This window comes from Nestor notabilis, unplaced genomic scaffold (assembly GCF_000696875.1).
Source record: "Nestor notabilis isolate BGI_N333 unplaced genomic scaffold, ASM69687v1 scaffold8073, whole genome shotgun sequence".
NCBI lineage: Eukaryota > Metazoa > Chordata > Aves > Psittaciformes > Psittacidae > Nestor > Nestor notabilis.
This window is the reverse complement of record NW_009921420.1, coordinates 37876-60179: the sequence shown is the minus strand read 5'-3', so window position 1 is coordinate 60179 and position 22304 is coordinate 37876. Positions and strand designations below refer to the sequence as shown.

The 22304-nt window shown below is 42.1% G+C and overlaps 1 protein-coding gene across 1 annotated transcript in view; it reads left to right on the top strand.

The window, feature by feature from the left end:
* The window catches only part of TLN2 (talin 2), a gene marked incomplete at its 5' end in the record, with an annotated part of 77248 nt that overhangs the window by 27339 nt on the left and 27605 nt on the right, over positions 1-22304 (top strand). The window contains 17 exons of the mRNA XM_010011135.1: positions 802-999; positions 3037-3176; positions 6309-6402; positions 6731-6820; positions 7719-7841; positions 9110-9253; positions 9444-9605; positions 10716-10856; positions 11558-11739; positions 12535-12667; positions 14049-14150; positions 14989-15159; positions 15993-16139; positions 16982-17083; positions 18278-18397; positions 20895-21041; positions 21626-21792. Of these exons, the coding sequence (XP_010009437.1) occupies positions 802-999; positions 3037-3176; positions 6309-6402; positions 6731-6820; positions 7719-7841; positions 9110-9253; positions 9444-9605; positions 10716-10856; positions 11558-11739; positions 12535-12667; positions 14049-14150; positions 14989-15159; positions 15993-16139; positions 16982-17083; positions 18278-18397; positions 20895-21041; positions 21626-21792 (2363 nt within the window). The remainder of the gene's footprint in view (positions 1-801; positions 1000-3036; positions 3177-6308; positions 6403-6730; positions 6821-7718; positions 7842-9109; positions 9254-9443; positions 9606-10715; positions 10857-11557; positions 11740-12534; positions 12668-14048; positions 14151-14988; positions 15160-15992; positions 16140-16981; positions 17084-18277; positions 18398-20894; positions 21042-21625; positions 21793-22304) is intronic.

Sequence of the window (22304 nt, the reverse complement as noted above, 5' to 3'; positions counted from 1 at the left end):
ACCATTAGTTTGGTTTTTTCAAAATGCCAGCTGTGACTTGACATTTTGAAGAATATGACAATTAGAAAATGAGAATCCATCTCCCACCTAAAAGTGATGAGTTCAGTCTAAAGGAGTGTTGTGGTCAACCAGCAGATGTTTGGTGCACGTTAAGGTCATTTTGTACAAGGAGAAGAATTGTTGTATTTCTGTTTAACTGCATCCAAGTCAAAAAAAGCCCCTTTGTGCGCGGGTAATTCGCCAGAAGGTTATATGATTTGAACAGCTTTTTTTTCTGCACCTACCAGTGATCCTGCTGCCCTGTGAATGAAGGAAGGATTATATTTTGATGTGTTTGTGCAGGTTTTGGTAAAACCAAGTCAGGAGTTTAGAGTCATTCTGAAGAGCTGCCAATACTTGTATGGTGTTCTGGAAAGCTTGTTTGTGGCAGTGAATGACGACTTGGAGACCAAATGCTCCAACTTCTGCCACCGAGTTCATCACTTGGAATTTCATACTTGAATCATAAAATAACTATCATTATCTGCCCCTTGAAAGGCACATTAGGTACTTGTCAGTCCCCTGAAAGAAACATTAGGACTACGGTTGTATAGATTCTGGTTGATAAGGTGTCCTGTAGTTGGACTGTTCCGCACTCGGAACTGAATCATTAGCAGTCCAGTTGCAGTATTTCATTTTAGCTTGTATATGAGACTCACTACTGTATTACATTTGGTGTTCTTGAATTGTGTTGGGCTTTCCAGTTGTGAAGGGCTGATGTGATGTGACAGATAATAAAATACAGCACTTGGTCTCTTACAGCTACCTCCAAGTTCAAAGTCATTTCAAGAAGCTCAGAGTGAACTGAACCAGGCAGCAGCAGACCTGAATCAGTCAGCAGGAGAAGTTGTTCATGCGACACGGGGCCAAAGTGGGGAACTGGCCGCAGCCTCTGGAAAATTCAGTGATGATTTTGATGAATTCCTGGATGCTGGTATTGAAATGGCTGGCCAAGCACAGGTGAGTTTTATCTTGCTGATTGAGACCAAGGGTTATCTTGGGCATACTGTCTTGCAGTGAAGTATCTTGGTTATCTAGTAGCACAGGACAGTGTGCTAGTGTGAACCTGTGCAGATATGATGGGTGATGTTTGTTATGAAGCTATCATCTGTAACTGGTTATCCAGACTAAAGTTTTACACAGGATACTGGTGTTTGTTCCTGTGCCCAATAAGAAATGTGACTTTGTGCTCCTTTGTGTAATTTGGGCTCTTTAACTAATTTGAGCTGTATGTCTCAAGGTACAAAGGAAGTGTTGCTTCTATTTTGGTAAAACTACCATGGAGCATAATTTATGTGAACACTATTCAAAATTCAGTATCTTTCTTTGCTAATTTTCAAGTGCTTTAAGTAGAGGGAGGAAAGATGCATTTATATTGCTCTATAGTGCATGCTGCTATGGATCTGACAGCAAGTACTTGGACTTCTTAGTGATTTAAATCTGGCAGAGTTCTATCCTGATGAACTCGGTAACAATAAGGAATGTTGTCACGTATTATTCCTAGCTTATTCCTAGTAGTCTAAATACTCATTTGAAGTTGGAGTTAGCTCCTTCATTTTATCTTACTGGGTTCAAGTGTACTGAATTACACTAATTGGTCATTTGGAGATGATTTAGCTTAACAAATGTCAGCATATAAAAAAGGGTCATGTACCAAGAGAGCTGGGAGGACTTGCAGCGAAGAGTCTGCAGACTGTTTTGCCCTAATTAATAGGAGGAACTTGCAAACCTAAGAAATTCTCACCAAAAGAAAACTAGCCAGAAAGTCCTTTGAAGTCACTTATGAAGTGTCTCCTTAGAACAGATGCTCTGTAGATAAAGCTGAGTAGAGAGATTGGACAATAACTGCTTATTACTCTGCATCGAAACTTAATTATTCTATTTTCAGATCCAAGAAGTTAGGCAGGCACCAAATATCAGCTGATTCTCTGAAACTGAATAGGAGTCACGTAGGTGACTATCTTTATAGCCACAGGCTTCACTGGCTTTTGGTATGTTTTGTTTGAGGCAATTCAATGAAGGCAAAAGTAGAAATGATACCGCAAATAGCAGTTTGAAAAGAGAATTCCAGCTGCTGCTGTCCTTGTGGCCCTTGTGGATTTGCTTACCCTGCTGACCTGGGGGATGATAACCATCTTAGCTATGAATGGCTGATCTTTCAAAAGAGAATGCCTTCTGTCTTTGCCCAGTTATTTGGCCTGAACAGAAGCCATACAGGTATTTTGAATGCTCAGCAAAATGCTGGGGTAAGGAGGAAGCAAAGAATGTAAATATTGAGTGAAAGCTATTCACATCAGCCAAGTAATATACCACCTCTTTACAGGAAACCCTGAACAGACTGTTAGAAAGATTCACTTCTGAGCACTGACAGAAGAATCTAGTCACAGCTATTTGTTGTGGTAATGCAGCCCTTCTCTGTAATTGTATGTATATGCAGGTTCTCCTTTTCAAGCAGTGCCTTAAATAAGTAATAGAACATCCAAGTCAGAATGTTTACCAAATTAGGCTTGTAGAAATGTCATTTCTTGGGATAGAGGACTATCTGGAGGGATCTTTTTGTGTGAGTAATCACAGTTAGATGCTAGAGGGCCCGAGGGTTGGTTGCAGAGGATGCTAGAATGCAGAGAATCTACAGTGAGTGAATAATGTGGATCAGGCAGATCCACATATCTCTGTGCCAGGCAGAGACACATGAGAGTCTTGACAACAAAAGCATTGTTCAACAAGTAGTAAAGTTTCTCCGTTGCTCATTTGTGAATACTGCCATTGTTAGAAACCAAGCTGGTTGTTGTATGGGCTGCTGCTTCTGTAATGTAAGTGAAGCTAGAGGCACCTGTCTGGGTGCAGAGGCTTTGGTCCATGTCCTCCTCTTGAACGTGGTCCCCTGCATGCCCATGGTTTCAGCTGGATGAACAAGCTGCGTTTCTAAATGTGCTTTTGGCACACTGTCTTGATTGCAAACTCTGCACCTAATATTATGCTGCTGTGGCTTTCCAGACTAAAGAGGACCAGATTCAAGTAATAGGTAACCTCAAGAGCATCTCTATGGCTTCCAGCAAGCTGTTACTAGCTGCCAAGTCTCTGTCTGTTGATCCTGGAGCTCCTAATGCCAAGAACCTCTTAGCAGCAGCAGCAAGGTAAGGATGTGTTGCTTGCTTTGGGTTTCCTAATATATTTGTTTTCTCTTTGATATTTGTAATGGGTTTATATATTCTTCTGCTATTGACAGCTGAGTGGTTGGAACCTGCAGTTCTATTTAAATGAAAGTAGGCCGGAGGAAAACTGCTTATTTTGGAATAGTGCCTTAACTGGCATAACTTGTTACCTTTGATAGAAATAAGAACTAGCAGTTGAAAAGTTGGCCTGGTTTTTGAAAGGGACTGATGTGTTTTACCTACTGGGGTTTTTACTGTCTGTGTTCTGACAAGGCAGTAGCTAACAGTAAGCCTCCCAATTGCTAACAAAGAAAATAAATTGAATTTAATAAGGTTCTTATATAGAATGTGCTTAACAGTCACGTTGTGGCTACCTATCACTAACAGTGTGTATGTGTGACTACACTAGCTACCTATCCCTAACAGTGTGTTCAAGAACACTCGCTAGGGTTAGATGCTTTGTTTGTTTGATGGAAGATATAAAGTATTCTGTCAACCTTGACCTGAATTTCATCTTTTGGACTCTGTTCCTCAGTCAGGGTGCTCTGTGTTTGTGTGAAAAATAACACTGCATTTCAGTGTTGGTCTGGATAATGTCCTCTCCTCCACTTTGTCAAATGTTTTTCACAATTATTTTCCAAATTAAGTTTTTATTCAGTTATCTAAGTTTGTAAATGCAATGCTCAAACTGAAGGACAGATAGACATCACACCTAGAAATGCCAATGTAAATCAGATGAACGCCTGAGATCGTGAGGATGTGATTAATATTGTCTTCAAAATGTTTAAACTACAAAGATCAGCTGAGGGGTGATGTAAGTGTTCCTTCTTTAGGGATAATGTAGTTGATATTTGTCCTGGACCTTGTAGTCATCCCTTTCTAATAGCAATAACTTTAATTTAAACTCCTTTAATAAAGGACTTGTTAAAGGGGTTATGCTGATTTATTTGTCATATTTGTTAAATAGATAAATAAATTCTGATATCCATCTTGTCACCCCATAAATAAATAGCTTCTAGGAAGACTGTAGGTAATCCAAGGCATGCTGCTCGAAAGTGGAGTTGTATGAGCTTTTGTTACTGCTGCAGTATCAGGCTGTTTAAACTCCTTTAATAAAGGACTTGTTAAAGGGGTTATGCTGATTTATTTGTCATATTTGTTAAATAGATAAATAAATTCTGATATCCATCTTGTCACCCCATAAATAAATAGCTTCTAGGAAGACTGTAGGTAATCCAAGGCATGCTGCTCGAAAGTGGAGTTGTATGAGCTTTTGTTACTGCTGCAGTATCAGGCTGCTACAGATTTCTGCTTTAGGCTTGGAGCATTTCTGCTTATTCCTGCTTGGGGCACAGAGGAAGTTAGTGTCCCCGGTGAAGCTCAGTTAGTTGTTAGTTTCTGCCGGGCTGGTATTCCCTTTGTAGAAGCACATAATCAAAAAGGGAGACAAGCCATTTAGGGCCTTTAGCCGTTCTGTTCTGCTGTGCTGTTCGCCTCTGGATGTGTGTCTGCATGACTGCGTACGACTAGACATCAGAGAACCATAAAAAGTCAATAGTGGAACAGTTCTCAGTTTGTGTGTAAGAGGCTAAGGGGACACCAGATTTCCCTTCTCAAATCCTCCATGCCTGATTGTGACAAGCTTGCCAGGGCTTGGTTCTCCTTCCCTCCTATGACATGGTCAAGGTCAAGTATTTTTACTTCTTCTCTTTCTTTTTGCTCTGGAAATAAACATAAAACCTGGTGTATGTGTAATAAGCTCATTCTGTTTCCTTTTGTACCAGTGTGATGCCATCCGTCTTAGGTAATCATGTTATTTGGTATAACCAACATGTTATGAAGTGCCAATTTTCTTAAAGAGAAAATAGCCCGAATGCCATGCAGAGTTTTCAAGCCAGAAGAAAGCATATCCTCCGTGCTCTCCCCTTTCACTCAGTTTCTAATTGGCCATGACATACAACACAAAACCACCTGCATTCCACTATAATGTCACAATGTAAGCTAAGCTTTTGCAAACTGGGGACAACATGCCTAGCCAGAGAAATTATCTTTCATTAATGACAATGAATGGCATACTTCAACTTCCTCCTGCAAAGCCTTTTCTTGTAGAAGCTGCTTTCCGTGTTAGCCTTTAGTCTAAAATGAATATAGTTATGATGAATGTTGCTCAATATCAGAACGTTCATCAGAAACATGAATAGTGACTATATTGTATGTCTCAGCCTGTGTTCAAGAGTGCTGGAACTGTGAACTCCCATAGAAACATAATGCAAAAATATCTTGTTCTGTGTGGATTTAAACCTCAGAATGTCAATGCTTAGTGAAAGAGAAAAAACCCAACTTGATAACAGGCTATAGAAATACACAGCAGGATTGTGTGTGTATAACACAGTATGTCAGACAAGGCACAGGACTTTGTTAGCAAAGGGTATATGTGATTATGTTACATTCAAACAGGTTTTGACGTACTTGCCACTTATTTCTGTGTCTTTTAAGACTCATGGGGTGCAGTTGAGAAATGATTCAGTTAATGCCAGACCTGGAGAAGTGCTAAAGTACCTTTTAGCAGTGAAGTTGAGCCATGCTGCTAGTGCGTGTGCTGGCCTGCTTCCAGGTGGTGTTCTGCTCTTTCTAACCCATGTTTTCCCAGAGGTGGCCCTGGCTTTGGCTGCTGGGCTCAGCTGTGTCCTGCGGTAGGTCTGTTGGAGTGTCTGCACCCAGCTGCATGGAGCAGCCCTTGGCCTCTTCTCACAGAGGCCTCCCTGCAGTCAAAACCTTGCCACAGACACCCAATACACTTGTTGCTGTGAGATGAAGCCTCTGTTTCTTCTGGACTAACTTCTCAATTGTTTGCACTGAAGGGATAGATTTTCAAGTGTGCATCGCTATCAAATGTCTTGGTGAGAATGTTCTTTGCTCTTCCGTAGCTTGTTAAAGAGGAGGTCTCCAGGTGAGCTTTTTAACATGCAGTTATCCCCAAACACTGGAAAGAAAAGGTGTAGTAGAATATTAAAGTTCCAAATCCTTATGCCGTGTACAGTTAATGAAACAAAGCCCTAATAAGAGGAATGGCTTAATTTTAAAGTATACCTTTTTTCCTTCTACTCTCCCTAGAGCCGTAACTGAGAGTATAAACCAGCTCATCACACTGTGCACCCAGCAAGCTCCCGGGCAGAAGGAATGTGATAATGCTCTCAGAGAACTGGAGGTATTACTACGTTTCAAAGCTGCTGTAGCATCTAGAACTTCAGGAAACACTTACCTGAGAAGGACAGTTAGTGAGAGGAGTCTGGGTGTATGGAACTAGATGAATCTCAAAGAAAAGGGAAACTGAGGCAAAGCCACGTAGTCCTGAAACCAGACTGGAGGGCTCACATCGAAGTGAGCCAAGGAACCTCCCAAACTTTGGGGAAAGCAGTCTTAACTTCCAATTTCTCTTTAGAATTATTAAGTTCTTCCTTTTTCCCTTTATTTCCCCAATTCATTGCCTGGTTTTCAGGCTCTGTCAATAATCAGAGTTTCATTCATTATTTCAGACAGTTAAGGGAATGCTGGATAACCCCAATGAACCTGTGAGCGACCTGTCGTATTTTGACTGTATTGAGGGTGTAATGGAAAACTCGAAGGTAATTTCCTTTTCCCACCTCTGTGCCATTGTAAAGTGCATTTTGATAATCTGAAGTTTCCACGTGCATATCAAGCATATTAGAAACACAACACAGTGTTTATGGCTACAGTATATGCTGCATCCCTTGATAAAACTGAGCCTGAAACAAGTCTCTTACAGGTAAATTCAGGTTTTGGTCACTTAAAAGGCATATTGTTGTGGTAAGAAATTTTTAATGAAGTGACTGCTACGCAGTGCTGTTGAAGTTTACCACGTTCTCCCTTCCTCTCTTGTGCATTAGACAGCATGTCATACTTTCACGATATATTTCAACTGCAGCTATGGTAGAACAGCCCAAAGCACAAATGGGAGGCCTGGCAATGAAAAGCCATTGTATTGTTCTGTGCAAAATAGCTTAGGGAAGTGTCTGAGCAGTCCAGATATTCCAGCTCGTCAGAAAATCTGTGTGAAATCTCAGAAGTTATTTTTAAACATCCCATGCTATACATCTTCTTTTGAAGCTTTGCGTTTGATGTTCTTATTATTTGATGTGTTGGAATCGTCTCAGATCCTTCCTTCTCTAAAAGAAAAAGAGCAAGCCTAATAGATGTACACGTTATCTTGCAGCTAATGCTCTACTGCAGCCAGACCTTATTTGGAATTTTAAAAGAAAATAAACTGAATTCAGGGGGAGACACTGTGGGAGTTAATGTGTATTCAGTGTTGATCTGTGTGCCTTGTCCAGCATGGCACACACAGCAATGGGCCTGTTTCAGTGAAGTCATTAACTAGCTAAAATTGCTGCTAGCTGGACGAGAGAGGCTTGTGGGCCAGAACTGGCTCAAGGCCAGGAATCACTTGCTTTTGAGTGACAGGGAAGTGTACTGGGAAGGTAACTTTGGTTTTTAATTTAACAGGTTCTTGGAGAATCAATGGCAGGGATTTCCCAGAATGCCAAAACTGGGGATCTCTTAGTCTTTGGAGAATGTGTTGGAGTAGCATCCAAGGCTCTCTGTGGCCTCACAGAGGCAGCAGCTCAGGTAAGCTTCTGAAGTTTGTAAAGCAAGTTTATGTTCTTGTTTTAAGCAAGCTCATGTTGTGGGTGCATAAATGGGAGATTCTTGTCCTTGTGGCCAAACAAATGATGACCTTGTAGTGCATGGCATGCTGTGTGTAGATCCACAGAGATCGGGCGTACACTGCTGTATGCTGCTGAAGCAGCCGAGTGCAATAATGTGCATATTTTATAAGGAAGGAAATTGACATCAAGAAGGAAACTTTTCTGAGGAGAAAGCAAATGTCAAAGCTGCAGCATATGGAATTCATGTTTGCAGCTCAAGCTCTGAACTGTTACATCATAGTGAAGCGCACAAAAAACACCCACAGTTAAAATGAATGAATCAAGTTTGATTTAGTTAAGGAGCACTACTGATTTCAGCCATTTTTAATGATAAGCAACCTGTTTCAGCTGTTCAGACGTTCTCAGAATAACCAAAATTCTTCAGCTACTACAACAAATCAGAGTCTGGAACTGGTCACTGGTTTCACTGATCTCATAACTGGGTGACTTAAGTCTTAAGAGCTGGTACAGCTTCTTCAGTGAAGGATTTGGGTGTTGAGATTTGTGCTCTGCATCTGCAAACCATATCTTGATTTCCCTGCATATGGAATATCGCAGTGTGCACTTAATCTCCTGCATGTCTAACCCTGGCATACCAATGTAACAGATAATTCTATCTGTAATGGAAATTGATCAGGAAATCTTCAAAAATGGTTTAGATAGTTCAGGCAGTTCTTCCTTGTTGAGAGGCATGAAACTTCTATTTAATTGAGGAAGTAAGTTTGGCCATCAGACATCTTGAGCTGCAGCGAGACCCGTAACTGCAGACTTGATGGGTCCTATGCTCAGCAGTAGTGCATTTGCTATGAATTGATTTCGTGCTCAGAATTGATGAAAACCCTCACTATCTTCACTGTAGCTAATCCAGTAAATAATTTGCTGATGCTTGTGACCGTTAAACTTTTTCCACTGGCTGTGCAAGTGAAAGATAATGTTTCCAGAGATACCAGCTGCTTAAACAGGGGACAGTTTTCTTGACTGTTTTAGTGACTAAATAAATTCACAAGTGTAAGGGTAAGTTTTCTCAGTTTCAGAGTATTATGGGGATTTATTACTAAGAAAGTGGTGATAGTACTTGCTGGTATGATTTCTGGATAATCTCAGACCACCATGTGCAAGCTTATCACAGAACCAAGATGGATTTAGCATTGTTTCTTAGGATTGTTTTCTTCCTTTCTCCATTTCTAGGCTGCTTACCTGGTTGGCATCTCAGATCCAAACAGTCAGGCTGGTCAGCAGGGTCTAGTTGACCCAATTCAATTCGCCAGAGCCAATCAAGCAATTCAAATGGCCTGCCAGAACTTGGTAGATCCAGCAAGCAGCCCCTCACAGGTGATTCCAGTGGATTGCAGCAATACCATCATTGTTAGGACACGTGGCTTTGCTTCAGCTGTGACCAAGCGAAAGAGTTGCGGTTTGAAACTGTTGCGTGGCTTTGAACTGTGACTTTGCAGACCTGAGCATAGTAACTGTCATGCTCCTTTGACAATCGGTGTGTTTTGTGCCATCTCTATTTTTACAGGTACTATCAGCTGCCACAATTGTGGCCAAACACACTTCTGCTTTGTGCAATGCTTGTCGCATTGCTTCATCAAAGACAGCAAATCCTGTTGCCAAGAGACACTTCGTGCAGTCTGCCAAGGAAGTTGCAAACAGCACTGCTAACCTGGTGAAAACTATCAAGGTACAAATACAGCAGAATAATTGTGCTGCCTTCTCCCTTTGTGTGCTTATTTCTTTTCTTTCTTTTTTTCCTGTTGAAGCCAGTTAGAATTACCTTTTTGCCTTCTGTGATATGTATGGTTTAAGAATCATTAGTTATGTTTTGAAGACCTGAATTGGGAAACAAGTTCAGTGGTATAACTGTGCTGTAGTCAAGATGGAAAGAATACTGATATACTTGGGTGATATTAATATTACAAGAGGCAGCTGCCCCATCCAGATGAGACATCTCTGTTTGGATGTGGTCAACAAGCTTGTACTGTGAGAATAATTTGCAAATAACTGAATGTGAAGGTCTTTAGTGTCACGTTGCCTACTATCTGTAGGCTTGTGAAGGTATTTCTGGCAGCTTTACCATATTTATCAGAGAAAAATAAAGAAACAAATAATGCTGGGAACCAAACAGAAGCTCTTTGTGTTGCTGTTCTTGAATAGTCTCCTGTTAATAGTAATCTTTTCTATTCCAGATACCTTCCTGCAATTTGGCAGGAGGTAGTATTTCCTCATGCAAGCAGAAATAATACTTGTTAAGCTGTAGAGGTCTCACGGTTCTAAACTCCTGTGTGAAGCCAGTAGCTGATCTGCTACTGAAAGTCTTTGAAAATAGTTATGGTCTTAGGACTGGAAAGTTTTGTTAGGTTACACAGAAGGTCCTTCATATTGAAATCTTTCCTATGAGATGATTAAAAAGGTAGTTGCCTTGTGAAAATGAGAGCAATAAATTATTAGTTATAAAAATAAAATAAATGAGTTCACAGGAAAGAACCACCTTGTTAGCCACTTCCACCCTTTGGAGCATGAGGTGCTGAGACACAATTGGTGGGTCACCTGAGTGCTGTGATAGACAGAAAGTCCTGTGAAGCAAAGCAGCAGTTTTAAGTTTAGGGTTAATACCAGCTAAAGAAAGAAACACACACTTAAATGATTGTGTTCTTTGCATCAACCTTGTTTGTGGAAAAACTTTCCACTGTCATAAACACGCAACAGTTTAAACTAGAAGAATTAAACCATCTTCCTTCAGTTTTGCAAAGAAACCTGTTCAAACAGAACTCTATCATGATTTGATTTCCAGGCTCTGGATGGTGATTTCTCTGAAGAGAACCGCAACAAGTGCAGAGTTGCTACTGCACCTTTGATAGAGGCTGTAGAAAACCTGACAGCATTTGCCTCAAATCCAGAATTCGTCAGCATACCAGCACAGATCAGCACTGAGGTAAGGCAGGAGGTGGCACTTCCACCCTCCAAAAGTTGAAAACGTTGAATTAGTTCGTGTGCTAGGAGATAGGAAGCGAGTGTAAAGACCTGGCCCCAAAATGTCTCTCTGCATTTCTGGGTGTTCCTGGGGCATTCTGCTGTCTTTTCCTTAACCTCTGACGTGGAATTTTGCACCAGTAGGATAAAAGCAGTTGGGCTACAGTAAATGCTGCCAGTCTGCTCTTACTGAAGTGATACACAGTATGGGGGACTCTGGTAGCTGGGTTATTCCATATGATAAAGTAATAAATATCATTTTTTCCCTTAAGAGCAGCTTTAACAAATGGAACCTAGTTAGTTCTGAAAAGGATTGAAGGGGTGTCACTGGGGTTTGCCCTTCCAAAAATGACATGGTCATGATAACAAGAAGCAGCTTTTCTGGGAAGAAGAACTTTCTGTATTCTCTCACCCCATCCTCTGTAACTACGAATGTGCCCTTCTAAACTTGCAAAGTGTTTCTTAAGTATGGCATAGAGAAAACAGTTGGACTGCGATGATTTTGGTCCTTATTCCATGTTGGCTATCTGTGAATATAATAGTATGATAAAAGACATTATGCCATTTTAATGCTGTTAATTAAACAGATTTTTAGTAGCAGAAAGTGTGAATGAATTCAAATAATTACTTAAACGTTGTGTTCTTGTACCTTTCTGACCACAGGGATCACGAGCACAGGAACCAATTCTAGTTTCTGCTAAAACAATGTTGGAGAGCTCATCTTTATTGATCAAAACTGCTCGTTCTCTGGCTATCAATCCAAAAGACCCTCCTACATGGTCTGTACTAGCTGGGCATTCCCATACTGTCTCAGACTCTATCAAGAGTCTTATCACCTCTATCAGGTATGTCTTTTGTAATAACAAGAATGTAGTAATAATTGAGTAGCTGCTCATAAAGAATAATACTACATGGCCAGTAGAACTGTGGTATTCTTCACTAATGTGAATTACTTACTTTGGCATGCACAGTATCTCCCCAGTTACACTGGGTGTTTGCTCATAATTGATGACTTCAGCACTCTGCAGCATAGATTGCTGTAGCAAGAAGTGAATGGTGTTCATTTTTTGGCCTAAACCCGTCTGTCCCTTTCTTAATGACAATTTTAAAGCGTAGTTCTATGCTTAACCTCTTAATACTGATTAAATCGAAATGGTCTGAAAGCAGTGAACCAAGGAGTCTTTACAGTTTTGTGCTGAAAATAGCAAACTGCATGTCAGGACAAAGTACTCGGGAACTAACCTTGGTTAAAAGAAACCTGGGACTGAACATAACACCTAATACTTCAGGAGTTCTTTCCTCAGACAGTCAATTGCACTGTACAGAATCATGACTGTTTTTTCCCAGTGTCTTTTGCATTTTCATGGTGACCTTCATTATGGACCACCCGAGCTCATTTCTTCTGAAGCAGCAATGTTTTTCCTGTGTAATCATGGAGAGGAGCCGTGTGTGTGTATGAAAGCATGCAGAGTACTTTGTACATGTATCAGAATCCCATAGGTAGGACAAAGCTAACTTTTACCCTGGTGCTGTCCTCCCATGTGCCTCACATGTTGTCAGGTAAAGAAGTACACTGGTGTGCATTCCCGAAGAGCCTGCCTCCTCCCCACCGTGCTCACGTTACTCTCTCTGTCTTCCAGAGACAAGGCCCCAGGCCAGCGGGAATGTGACTTCTCCATTGATGGGATCAACAAATGCATCAGAGACATTGAGCAAGCCTCCCTTGCAGCTGTCAGTCAGAGTCTGGCCACCAGGGACGACATCTCGGTTGAGGTACGGGAGGTGGCACAGGAACAGATGGAGTAGCGCTGAGCAGCCCGGCTTGCCCTGCTGCTCTTCATGCCATTTGAAGATCTGGAGCGGAGCACTCGGCAGTCTGCTGCCAGTGAAGGGAGAAGTATTCTTACTGGAATGTTTCTAGGCAAAATCACATGCTGGACAAATGACGTCAGTTCTGGGAAGACACCAGAGTCACCAGGCAAAAGTAGGGGTGAAAGCAGTGATTTTAACCACCAGCCATGTATTTCTCTGACTTCCTGTGCTGGTATGACCAACTGATAGTGTTTCTCTGCTGCCTTGCTGTGTGGAAGTTGGGATGTTTCTGAAACTGACCTATTAGTAGAAGTCCCGTGATGTCCATGTCATTTTTCTTAATGCCTGTTTTGTCATTAAATAAGTGAGATCTGAAGTTGGTGTAGATAGGGTATCACGAAAAAGCTTCCTGTACTGCCCGCCAAGGTAATGTAGGTCAATACTGTCCTATTTCAGCCTTAAGCTCATTGAGGAAGGGCCAGTGTGCCAGACTGCCTACAAAGAGTCAGCGGCTCGTGATAGATTCTCATCTTGGTATTTTGTGTCTTTCTGTACTATTGCTTCCTGACATTACATGTCTATTCCTGTATTCCAGTGGTTTCTTGGGCTGTAATGCTGCATACTAGAAACATCTCGGACTAAATGAAGCTGTACAAAAGAAGTTACTACAGGAAATCCCTCATAGTTACAGTTCTTTTCTATTCCAGTGATGAAGTCATCCTGGACACCCTGTCAGATTGAAATAAAGTTACTGAAAATGGCAGTTACTTATAGAGCAAATGGAACATAACAAAGTGACCAAATACTATCTCTCTTCTCTTGCCTTTCAAGAGAGTGAGCTACCAAGTGACTGCCAGGACATTAAGTGTCACTGAATTAGCAGCCAGTACTTATGTCTCAACAAGCCCACTAACATGCTTTTTGGTTTGCTCCTGTCCCGCAGATGGTAGTCATGAGGTCAGACCTCATCTCTGTCGCTCAGAGATGTTGTATTTTGCCTTTGTCTTTCTTACCAGTGAATTTCTCCTGTTAGCTTCAAAGTCTACAGCAGAGCTTTTTGCTCCTGTGCTGTGTGTATGTAAATTGGAGCTCCTGCTGGTTTCTCTTGCCATTATGGATTTAAAGAGGGGCAGGCTTATCTCAGGGTTCTTGTTGAAACAGGGCAAAGGAGAAGAAATGAGCAAGTATTGAGCTGACAGCATGGATTTTTGCATCTGACTGTAGTGAGTCATTTGAACAGTGTTCTGAGTATGTTGGTTGGTCTGAGGGTGGTTGTTAGGATATGGTATAACTTGATAAAAGAACAGCTGTAATAGTAACTGACAATTTCTCTTTATATTAGGCTCTACAGGAGCAACTGACATCAGTCGTCCAGGAAATTGGCCATCTCATTGATCCCATAGCTACTGCAGCTCGGGGAGAGGCAGCTCAGCTTGGGCACAAGGTACTGACCCACCACTGCAAAGGTATTTGAAGTCTCAGACAACTGGATGTTAGGACAAGACCATGATTTAGCAGCTTTGTCATTTCCTATTAAAGACCAGAAGAAAGCATGTGGGAGGAGGAAAAACCAAGGATTTCCAAATAGTTGGAGCTGAGACTAAATAAACCTGTTTATGTTTTGGGTCCTGTATTATAGGAAAGATACTTTAATTGAGGTTTTTGGTGAGGAACGTGTTTGTAGCCAAAGGAAAAATGAAGAAAGGGAAGGGAAAAGCAAGGGTGGAAGGGCAGAGTGCTGTGTTACAGGTCTCCCTCCCTCTGGCTGTTGGAACTAGTAGCTGTGTGTATGTATAGGTCCTCCTGTCTCCAGGACTCCAGTAACTCAGTTTACCTTTGGATAACCATAAAATATTTCATACTATCAACTATTTGCAGTTTTGATTCTCAGTTTCCCTGGCCCTTTGAGGTGAACAACAAATCGTGATTGCAAAGATGCAGGTAGTTAGGGAGGCACATTCCTCCTGCTTGTTAGGCAAATGTTGACCGAAGTCCACAGCACTTTCCTTGAGCATGTGGCTCATATTTTGACAAGGATTTCATCTGAGCAAGAGGGACTGTGTGCAGCTGAGGGAGGAGACACGTGGCTTCATTGAGGGATGTGAAGGTGAGAGGAGACGCAGTCATGCTGGCACATAAAACAAAGTAAATGCTGTGCAGTGCAGATCCACTAGGACAGTGTGCTCCTTTAGCTAACCCATGGCCCGGTGGTTAATCAGGGAACAGGGTTACACCTCAGAAACGGGGTTAATGGCTTCCTGTGGCTGTTCTGGCTTTCTTAGGTAATGCAGCTGGCAAGTTACTTCGAACCCTTGGTTTTAGCCGCGGTTGGCATGGCATCCAAAACACTGGATCATCAGCAACAGATGACCGTGTTGGACCAGAGCAAGACACTGGCAGAATCTGCCTTACAGATGCTGTACGCTGCCAAAGAAGGGGGAGGAAACCCCAAGGTACGTTTGCCGTGTGTAATGAAGGGATTATTGGAGAGGGTGGGTGGCTGCGGGGAGAGAGCATGCGCATCACACAAAGCAGCAGCCACCTACTGCCTGGCACAGGGACACGTTTGCAGTGACAAATGCCATTGACAGCTCTTGTGACATCTCCCAGTGGCAAGCAGGCGCATTTCTGGAAGACAGGATTGCAGTCATGTGCGCATCGTCTTCACAAGGCACAAAGTCTGGGTCTGACAGCAAATGTCTATGCACTGCTAGAGAAACCCACCACCGATGCTTTCAGCTCAGGCATTCTTCCTGTGTCTTTCTCTGAGGGATGCTCTGCTCCCTCCTGGTTTTATTGCTCTCTTCTTTACATTTGTTTTAGGATTTGGTTAGGGCTTTTTTCCTTCTTCTTTGAGTTTTTCACGAGTATCCAAGCAGGTCCCATAAGTAGGTTGTGATCAAAGATGGATGTTTTGGGGGTTTGGTGTCTGTTTCCTTTTACTGCTTTAGAAAACCCTTTGTTGTGGAATAAGTCCATATGGTTTTTGTTACAGACTTTTTTAGACATGTTATTTCACTGCACTATTTTTGTCTTCCTTTTTATGGCAGGCATTTTGTGTTGTTGTTCATATGTCTATATGGGTCCTTTCTGAACATTTGGGGTGGGGTATGGAAGTACACTGAGTCATGGTCTAGTGCTACTTCTGTCTCCCTTTATCTTTGTTGCTCTGTTGTTTCAGAGCTGTTATTGTACTGTCTTCATTAATTGCACTGTTGAGTCACACTTTGATAATGCACAGAATTGTCTCAGATGATCACCGTTTTCTCCTTTTTCTCTCTTCCAGGCGTCCCATACTCATGATGCAATCACTGAGGCTGCTCAGCTGATGAAAGAGGCTGTGGATGACATCATGGTTACCTTAAATGAAGCTGCAAGTGAAGTAGGCATGGTTGGAGGTATGGTGGACTCGATAGCAGAGGCAATGAGCAAGGTGAGTATAGAAATCCAGACCCCCTTTTCATTTTTCCCATTGACGGCCAATCCGCATTGCAGGGATTTGGAAGAGCTGCTGTTTCTTGACAGCAGTGATGGTTGGTGGCTGACATGCTGTGACAGGAAACCTCAAGATTCTTTGACTTTGCAGATGTAAAATCAGATGGATGTGTGGGGTTTGGTGCTCGCGTTAACAACCTGCACAGTACCTGTCAGTAGGATTAATATAACATGTTTTTATTTGGTAATGTGCTGATATTCAAGAGCAGTCTTAGGTCAACTGGCCTCTTATTTTTGCTTCCTTTTCTTACTTCTCTTTCATGTTAGTCTCCTAAATGATAAGCAGGGCAACCTTGAAGCAGACTACTTTCAGAGGAAGATGTCAAAGCCTGAAGTGCTCTGCTATGCCTTGTAAAGTATTCTACTGAAAATGTATAGTTGCAAACTATAAACGAGTTTGATCCAAATAATTGGCCTTTCCTATTGCACGTTAAAAGTGCAAAGGATCTTACAGCACCTTCTTGCAGGAACATTTTCATTTCTAACTGTTGCACGTCCCTTCCTACATAGCCACTACAGGTGGTTTGACCTGCGTGAGAAGTTGACTTCTGCACTCAAAAACTCTGCAGTGTAAATCCTCTGCATCTTCTGTGCTTGTAACATTGGCTACAGTCTTGTCTGAGCTTCACCATGCACCCTGGTGCACTGTCTTCACTTCCATATTTTGAGAGACAGGAGATTATAAATATGAATATATAATACAATTGCATCGTTAAGTGTAAAGCCTGCTTTTAGTTATGACCTTACTATTTCTGCCATATTTTTCCCTCTTTCTTGCAGCTGGATGAAGGTACGCCTCCAGATCCCAAGGGAACATTTGTTGATTATCAGACCACTGTGGTGAAATACTCTAAAGCCATTGCTGTAACAGCACAGGAAATGGTAAGATATTTGGTTAGAAGAAAGTACAAACCCTTCTGTGTACATAGGGAAGGTGGAATGATTTGCACAGTGCTGTGAAACTCTGTGTGATGCTAATTTTCAATGCCCATATCTCTTTAAGGGTAATGGAACAAAGGAAGAGACGATTTTGTCAGGTTCACTCTTGGATCTTTGTGGCTTCATCATAGGGGTGGCCCCCTACAGGAGGAGTGCTGCATCCTCTTGTGGCTCTTCTGCACAAAACGTGTTCATTTGGCTCATTTCCTGTGAGAAATAAAAGGAAAACATTTTACCTACACGCTTCTTCATCAGCCTCTTTAATTGTCCCTGAAATACCACCTCACATTTACTGATGACTTCAGGTTACACTTTCACACTTACTGTTTCACTTAGCCTGTGAAATAACATCAGTATTTTCAGACCCCCGTAATACTTCAGAATGAACAGAGAACAACATCTTACATTGTTCTTTTCTTGCATTTCTGGTTCACCTGGGTTGCACAAAAGAAGACAGGACACGTGTTGAATGGAGATGTTCTTAACTCACCTTTCGCTGTAATGCCTACCACGTTTGCTTTCTGAAGAGCACCTTCCCTTGCTTGTTTGGTTTTGGGGGAGGCAAGGGGACTATTTCTGTGTGCTACAGAGTTTTTGCAAAATGGGTTGCTGTTGCAGTCAAGAAAGGTTGATGATTCTGCGACCTGTGACATTGCAGCTTACTGGCAAACAGTGTATGTTTCTCTAAAACTAGTTTTGCCCCAAGGATGGAATTCCATCACTTCTACTAACATGAACTGGAGAAAGAAGTAGTATCTGTTAAAAGGCAGGCTTATATGAAAGAGAGATCCAGTTCTGGCTGTGACACAAAACCCGCTTCGCGGCCCGGTCCAGGTGGCTGTGTACCTGGCCCGTCACCCTGCTGTGTCAAAGAGAGAATTATCAGCTCTAACTGCTGCTCTTTGATTACTCCCTATGTTCTGCAAGTGCCTGGTTACCGTGATTCTAATAAAGCATGTTTGCTTGAGTTGCCTCATGGAATTCTTGCTGGAGGACAGGTCCCTTACATTGCAAGGGGTTTACCCCATTTCATCAGTGTGGCCAAACAAATGACTGTGCTTCTGAGCTGGAGTGTATTAACAAATTATTCTCATGCCTGTCATTTTTGTTTTTCTCTCGCCTGTGTTCTTTTTCCAGATGACTAAGTCGGTTACTAACCCGGAGGAGTTGGGAGGACTTGCATCACAAATGACCAATGACTATGGGCATTTGGCTCTCCAGGGCCGAATGGCTGCAGCTACAGCAGAACCAGAGGAGGTCTGCAGTTTTTAGACCTCTTTATTCTCTGTACATGGTGGCATCAACATGGGTATTGTTTAATGGTAGAGCATATAGTAAATACAAAGTGATGAGGGGCATTCGCTTCACTTGGTTGCAACAACACATTTGCAGCCATTGCTGGGTGTGACGTCCCTTGTATGACGAGGCAGATAATCATGTTTTAAACCATCGGGTAACGTGTTTTCTTTCCAGTGTCTTTGCAATGATCTAAAATGACTGCAGTGAACATGTTTCCACTGCCTTTGCTTCCTTAGCCGCTTCTGTACACAAGTACCATCTATACTATGTGTGCTCTGCCTGATGGGCCAGCAGATACACTGCCTCTGGCCCACTGACACTTGACACATGGGGCAGGACAACACATCTGCTCCCAGAAGGATTTCAGTTGGCCATTGCTTGTCTGAGACCGTGACATGATCCGAGGCAACATTACAGGTGTACTTTGGCTATACACATCTTCCTCTTTCACAATCTACTTCTGTTTTCCCTAAAAGCAGACTGTAAGACACAAACTATATGCAGCCAGGCAAAAACTCTATTGAGTTCGTTTTCACTGGACAGAAAAGAACTGATGACCTTAGGGAAATTGTCATTTCAAAACACCATGAAATCTTAGAGTATCACCAGTTATTTACCTGTGTGTGCCATACGTACTGTTTTCTTCTGATAGTTTGAGGGAGATGCCTATTCTAGTCTATGATATTGACCTTTCCCTCCTCCAAATATACTGTCTATCCTGTGAGCCTTCAGAGGCTGGGGCAGAGCTGCACATAGTTCTACAGAGTACATATTTACTGACAGTGCACCTCAGCTTTACCGCTGCTCATGTGCGCAGGTGTGTAACAATATGAATTAGGATTTACTACAAACAATTTTCAGTGAACGTTCAGAACTGCAAACCAGCTTTGCTCCTGTTTTTCTTCAACCTTCCTGTTGATGCTCTCGATATCTGTGTATTGTCTAAGAACAAGTTTTCTTCTGGGAGTGCCGTGAATCAGCAGGTTTTCCGTAACACTTGGGGAGTGCAAATGATGTAATACTTAACTTCGTATTTATGTTACAAGACTTGTTATAAAAATTACCCAATTGAAGAATAGAAACTTTTGTCAAAATTTCTGTCCAGCTTCAGAAACAGCTTGTGATAATAGTGGACAATTCTGTGGCCTGCACAGAACCTCCTAAATTACTTGGGGCTTTTGCTTACAGACAATTTCCAAATACAAAGAAAACTCTTAATTATTCACTGTACAGCTTTCCTTTGATCTTACATGTTTTGATGAATTACAACTATTTTTTGTCTTGCCTGTAAGCAATTACAAGTATAGTTTCCTGTCCTGCAAGTGAGTTGCAGGGCAACTAGTAGGAGCTCAAGTGTCTTTTGCTGACAGGACATCTTTTGTACTGCAGAGTACAAATACAGTGCAGGAAAACCAGGTTCCCCCTTACGTGCCTCTCGCAAACAAAGGAATACAGACTATTCCACTCAGTTGCATTAATCTGTTACAGTAGTTGCTGCATATTCTCTGAGCACAATTACATAAATCCTTTCACCTCTCTTCTCATTGTGAGCCTCTGGTTGTGGAGCATGGATAGACTGTGTCAAGATGGGATAAGAGGGTATCTCGCTATCGGCAGATGTATTGGATTACTAGATAAAAGACCTCCAAAGAGTTTGTGTCTTTGTAAGTAGGTTCCACCACTGGTAGACTACTTGGGTGTTTCATGCTCAGTAGCTATGTGAAAAGCAACAGCTTGCTCTCAGTTTGATGTTGTTAAATTGAATTACTATTTCTGCACGTTATTTTCTGCCTCAAGTTGAAATAATTGTTTGTGATACTAATGGCTGTGATTCCGGCTTACTTATCCCAATACACACTTATATGCCTAAGAACATTCAGGTACTAAAACTGTCCCACGTTTATAAGCAGGAGCCCTGCAGCTTATGCTGTAGGTTTATTAATAAATGGGAAGTGGGAAGGGTAGGATTTTCCACATGTAAGTGCTCCACCTGGATGTGATCAGTTCTGGAGACTTGAAACTGTATGAGATTCAGAACCGGTCATATACTGTTTGACCCCCTTTCAGCAGCTCAGAGTAGATGTGTACTTTGGGTACCCATTGTACAGAACTTCAGTACAGCTCACACTGACAGTACGGTGCTGGGAGATGAAGCAGCGTTCTTCACGTGGGGTGAAGTTGTGTCACTTGAATCAGGTACACTTGTTCTGCTTCACTAGTGCTCCTGTTTCATCAGTGAGCCTTTTGTAGGGTACTGCTATGTGAGTAGGTGGTGTCACATCTGTCCCTTTTTTTCTGACCTCTGCAGAGAGCGTAGCAGCAGGTAGAAAACTGGTAATAAAGGTTCCCCAGAGTGACCATGTTTCCATTTGTATTGACAGAATGTACCCACATGACATTTATTTATTCACTTTGCTCTTGCTTCCTTTTTCCCTGTACCTCCTTTACCATCTAGATAGGGTTCCAGATCAGGACTCGGGTCCAAGAACTTGGCCATGGCTGTATCTTTCTTGTGCAAAAAGCTGGAGCTCTGCAGATTTGCCCTACAGACAGCTACACCAAAAGGGAGTTGATAGAATGTGCTCGTGCTGTCACGGAAAAGGTAAGACAATGTAGAGACTGACCAGAACCTCAGGAAGGAACTGTACTATTAGAAGTCAGTGTGCATATCCCCAGGTGGGGGCTAACAAATATGCTAAATCTAAGCATATTCAGTCAATCCTGTCAGAGTTCTGTTTTTCTGATGTTAAAGTTTATATCAGTGTATTGTACGTGACTCCTGGGGTGCTTGAGGACAGTGTTTATTTGCACGTTAGGGGAAAAGTGGTAGCTCTTGACTCTGACATTTATGTTGGGAGAAGTTCACTACATTCTTTCTGAGTGTATTTCAGGGAAGTTATAACTGATGTGCTTCATCCTATGATGAACAGATCATTCTGTCCGAAAAGTGGACTTCCTAGCTGAAGTCCCCTTTAATTTGAGGCAATCCTTAATCACCACAGTGACTGCTGCACAAAGAGAGCAAATAAGGGAAAGGGGAAGGAGAGTTTTACTACAGTTTATTACAGAATGATACTGTGGAATGAATTTCCATTGTTGATTCCAGCCATGTTAACAAGCTTGCTGAACTTGATGTCCCATAATGAGGCTTTCTTCTGACCACCTTGTTGCTTTATGTGGTTTCAGGTCTCCTTAGTTTTATCCGCCCTTCAAGCAGGGAATAAAGGCACACAAGCCTGTATTACTGCAGCGAGTGCAGTGTCTGGGATAATTGCAGATCTGGACACCACTATCATGTTTGCTACTGCTGGAACCCTTAATGCTGAGAACAACGAATCATTTGCAGACCACAGGTCAGTGTAACTGGAAAAGATGGAAGAATGTGTGCACGGGGAACAGTGGAAGTAGTTTAAGTAACCACATGTGGAGATAAATTTTTGCCTTTCTACATTCCTGTGACAGTGGAGTGAGAAGAGAAATGGGAAAATTGGGATAGCAATAAACTACAGCCATCTTCACCTTGGTTCTTTCTGTGAGAAAAGAATTTGGAAAAGCTGGGGAACATCTGCTGAGAGCGCTTCCAGCAGCAGAGCACAACTGTCATGCTGGATTGGCTGGTTTACTTTATTCAAGCCGTCTCATTGCACAGACATGCTGTTATTCCAGTGTTAGTTGTCCGTGACATTAAAGAGGAATCTTCTACATGCTTTTTTCCAACAGCTGTTCTTGACTGGCTGTTTGTTTTGCTAAATCGTGCTTATGGCTAATGCTGTTGTGGACAGCAGTGATGGCAATGGCATGGCTACGCCACACATTTTCCCATTTGGCAGGGATAAGCCCATTTTTCCCTTCAAGTAGCATCTGC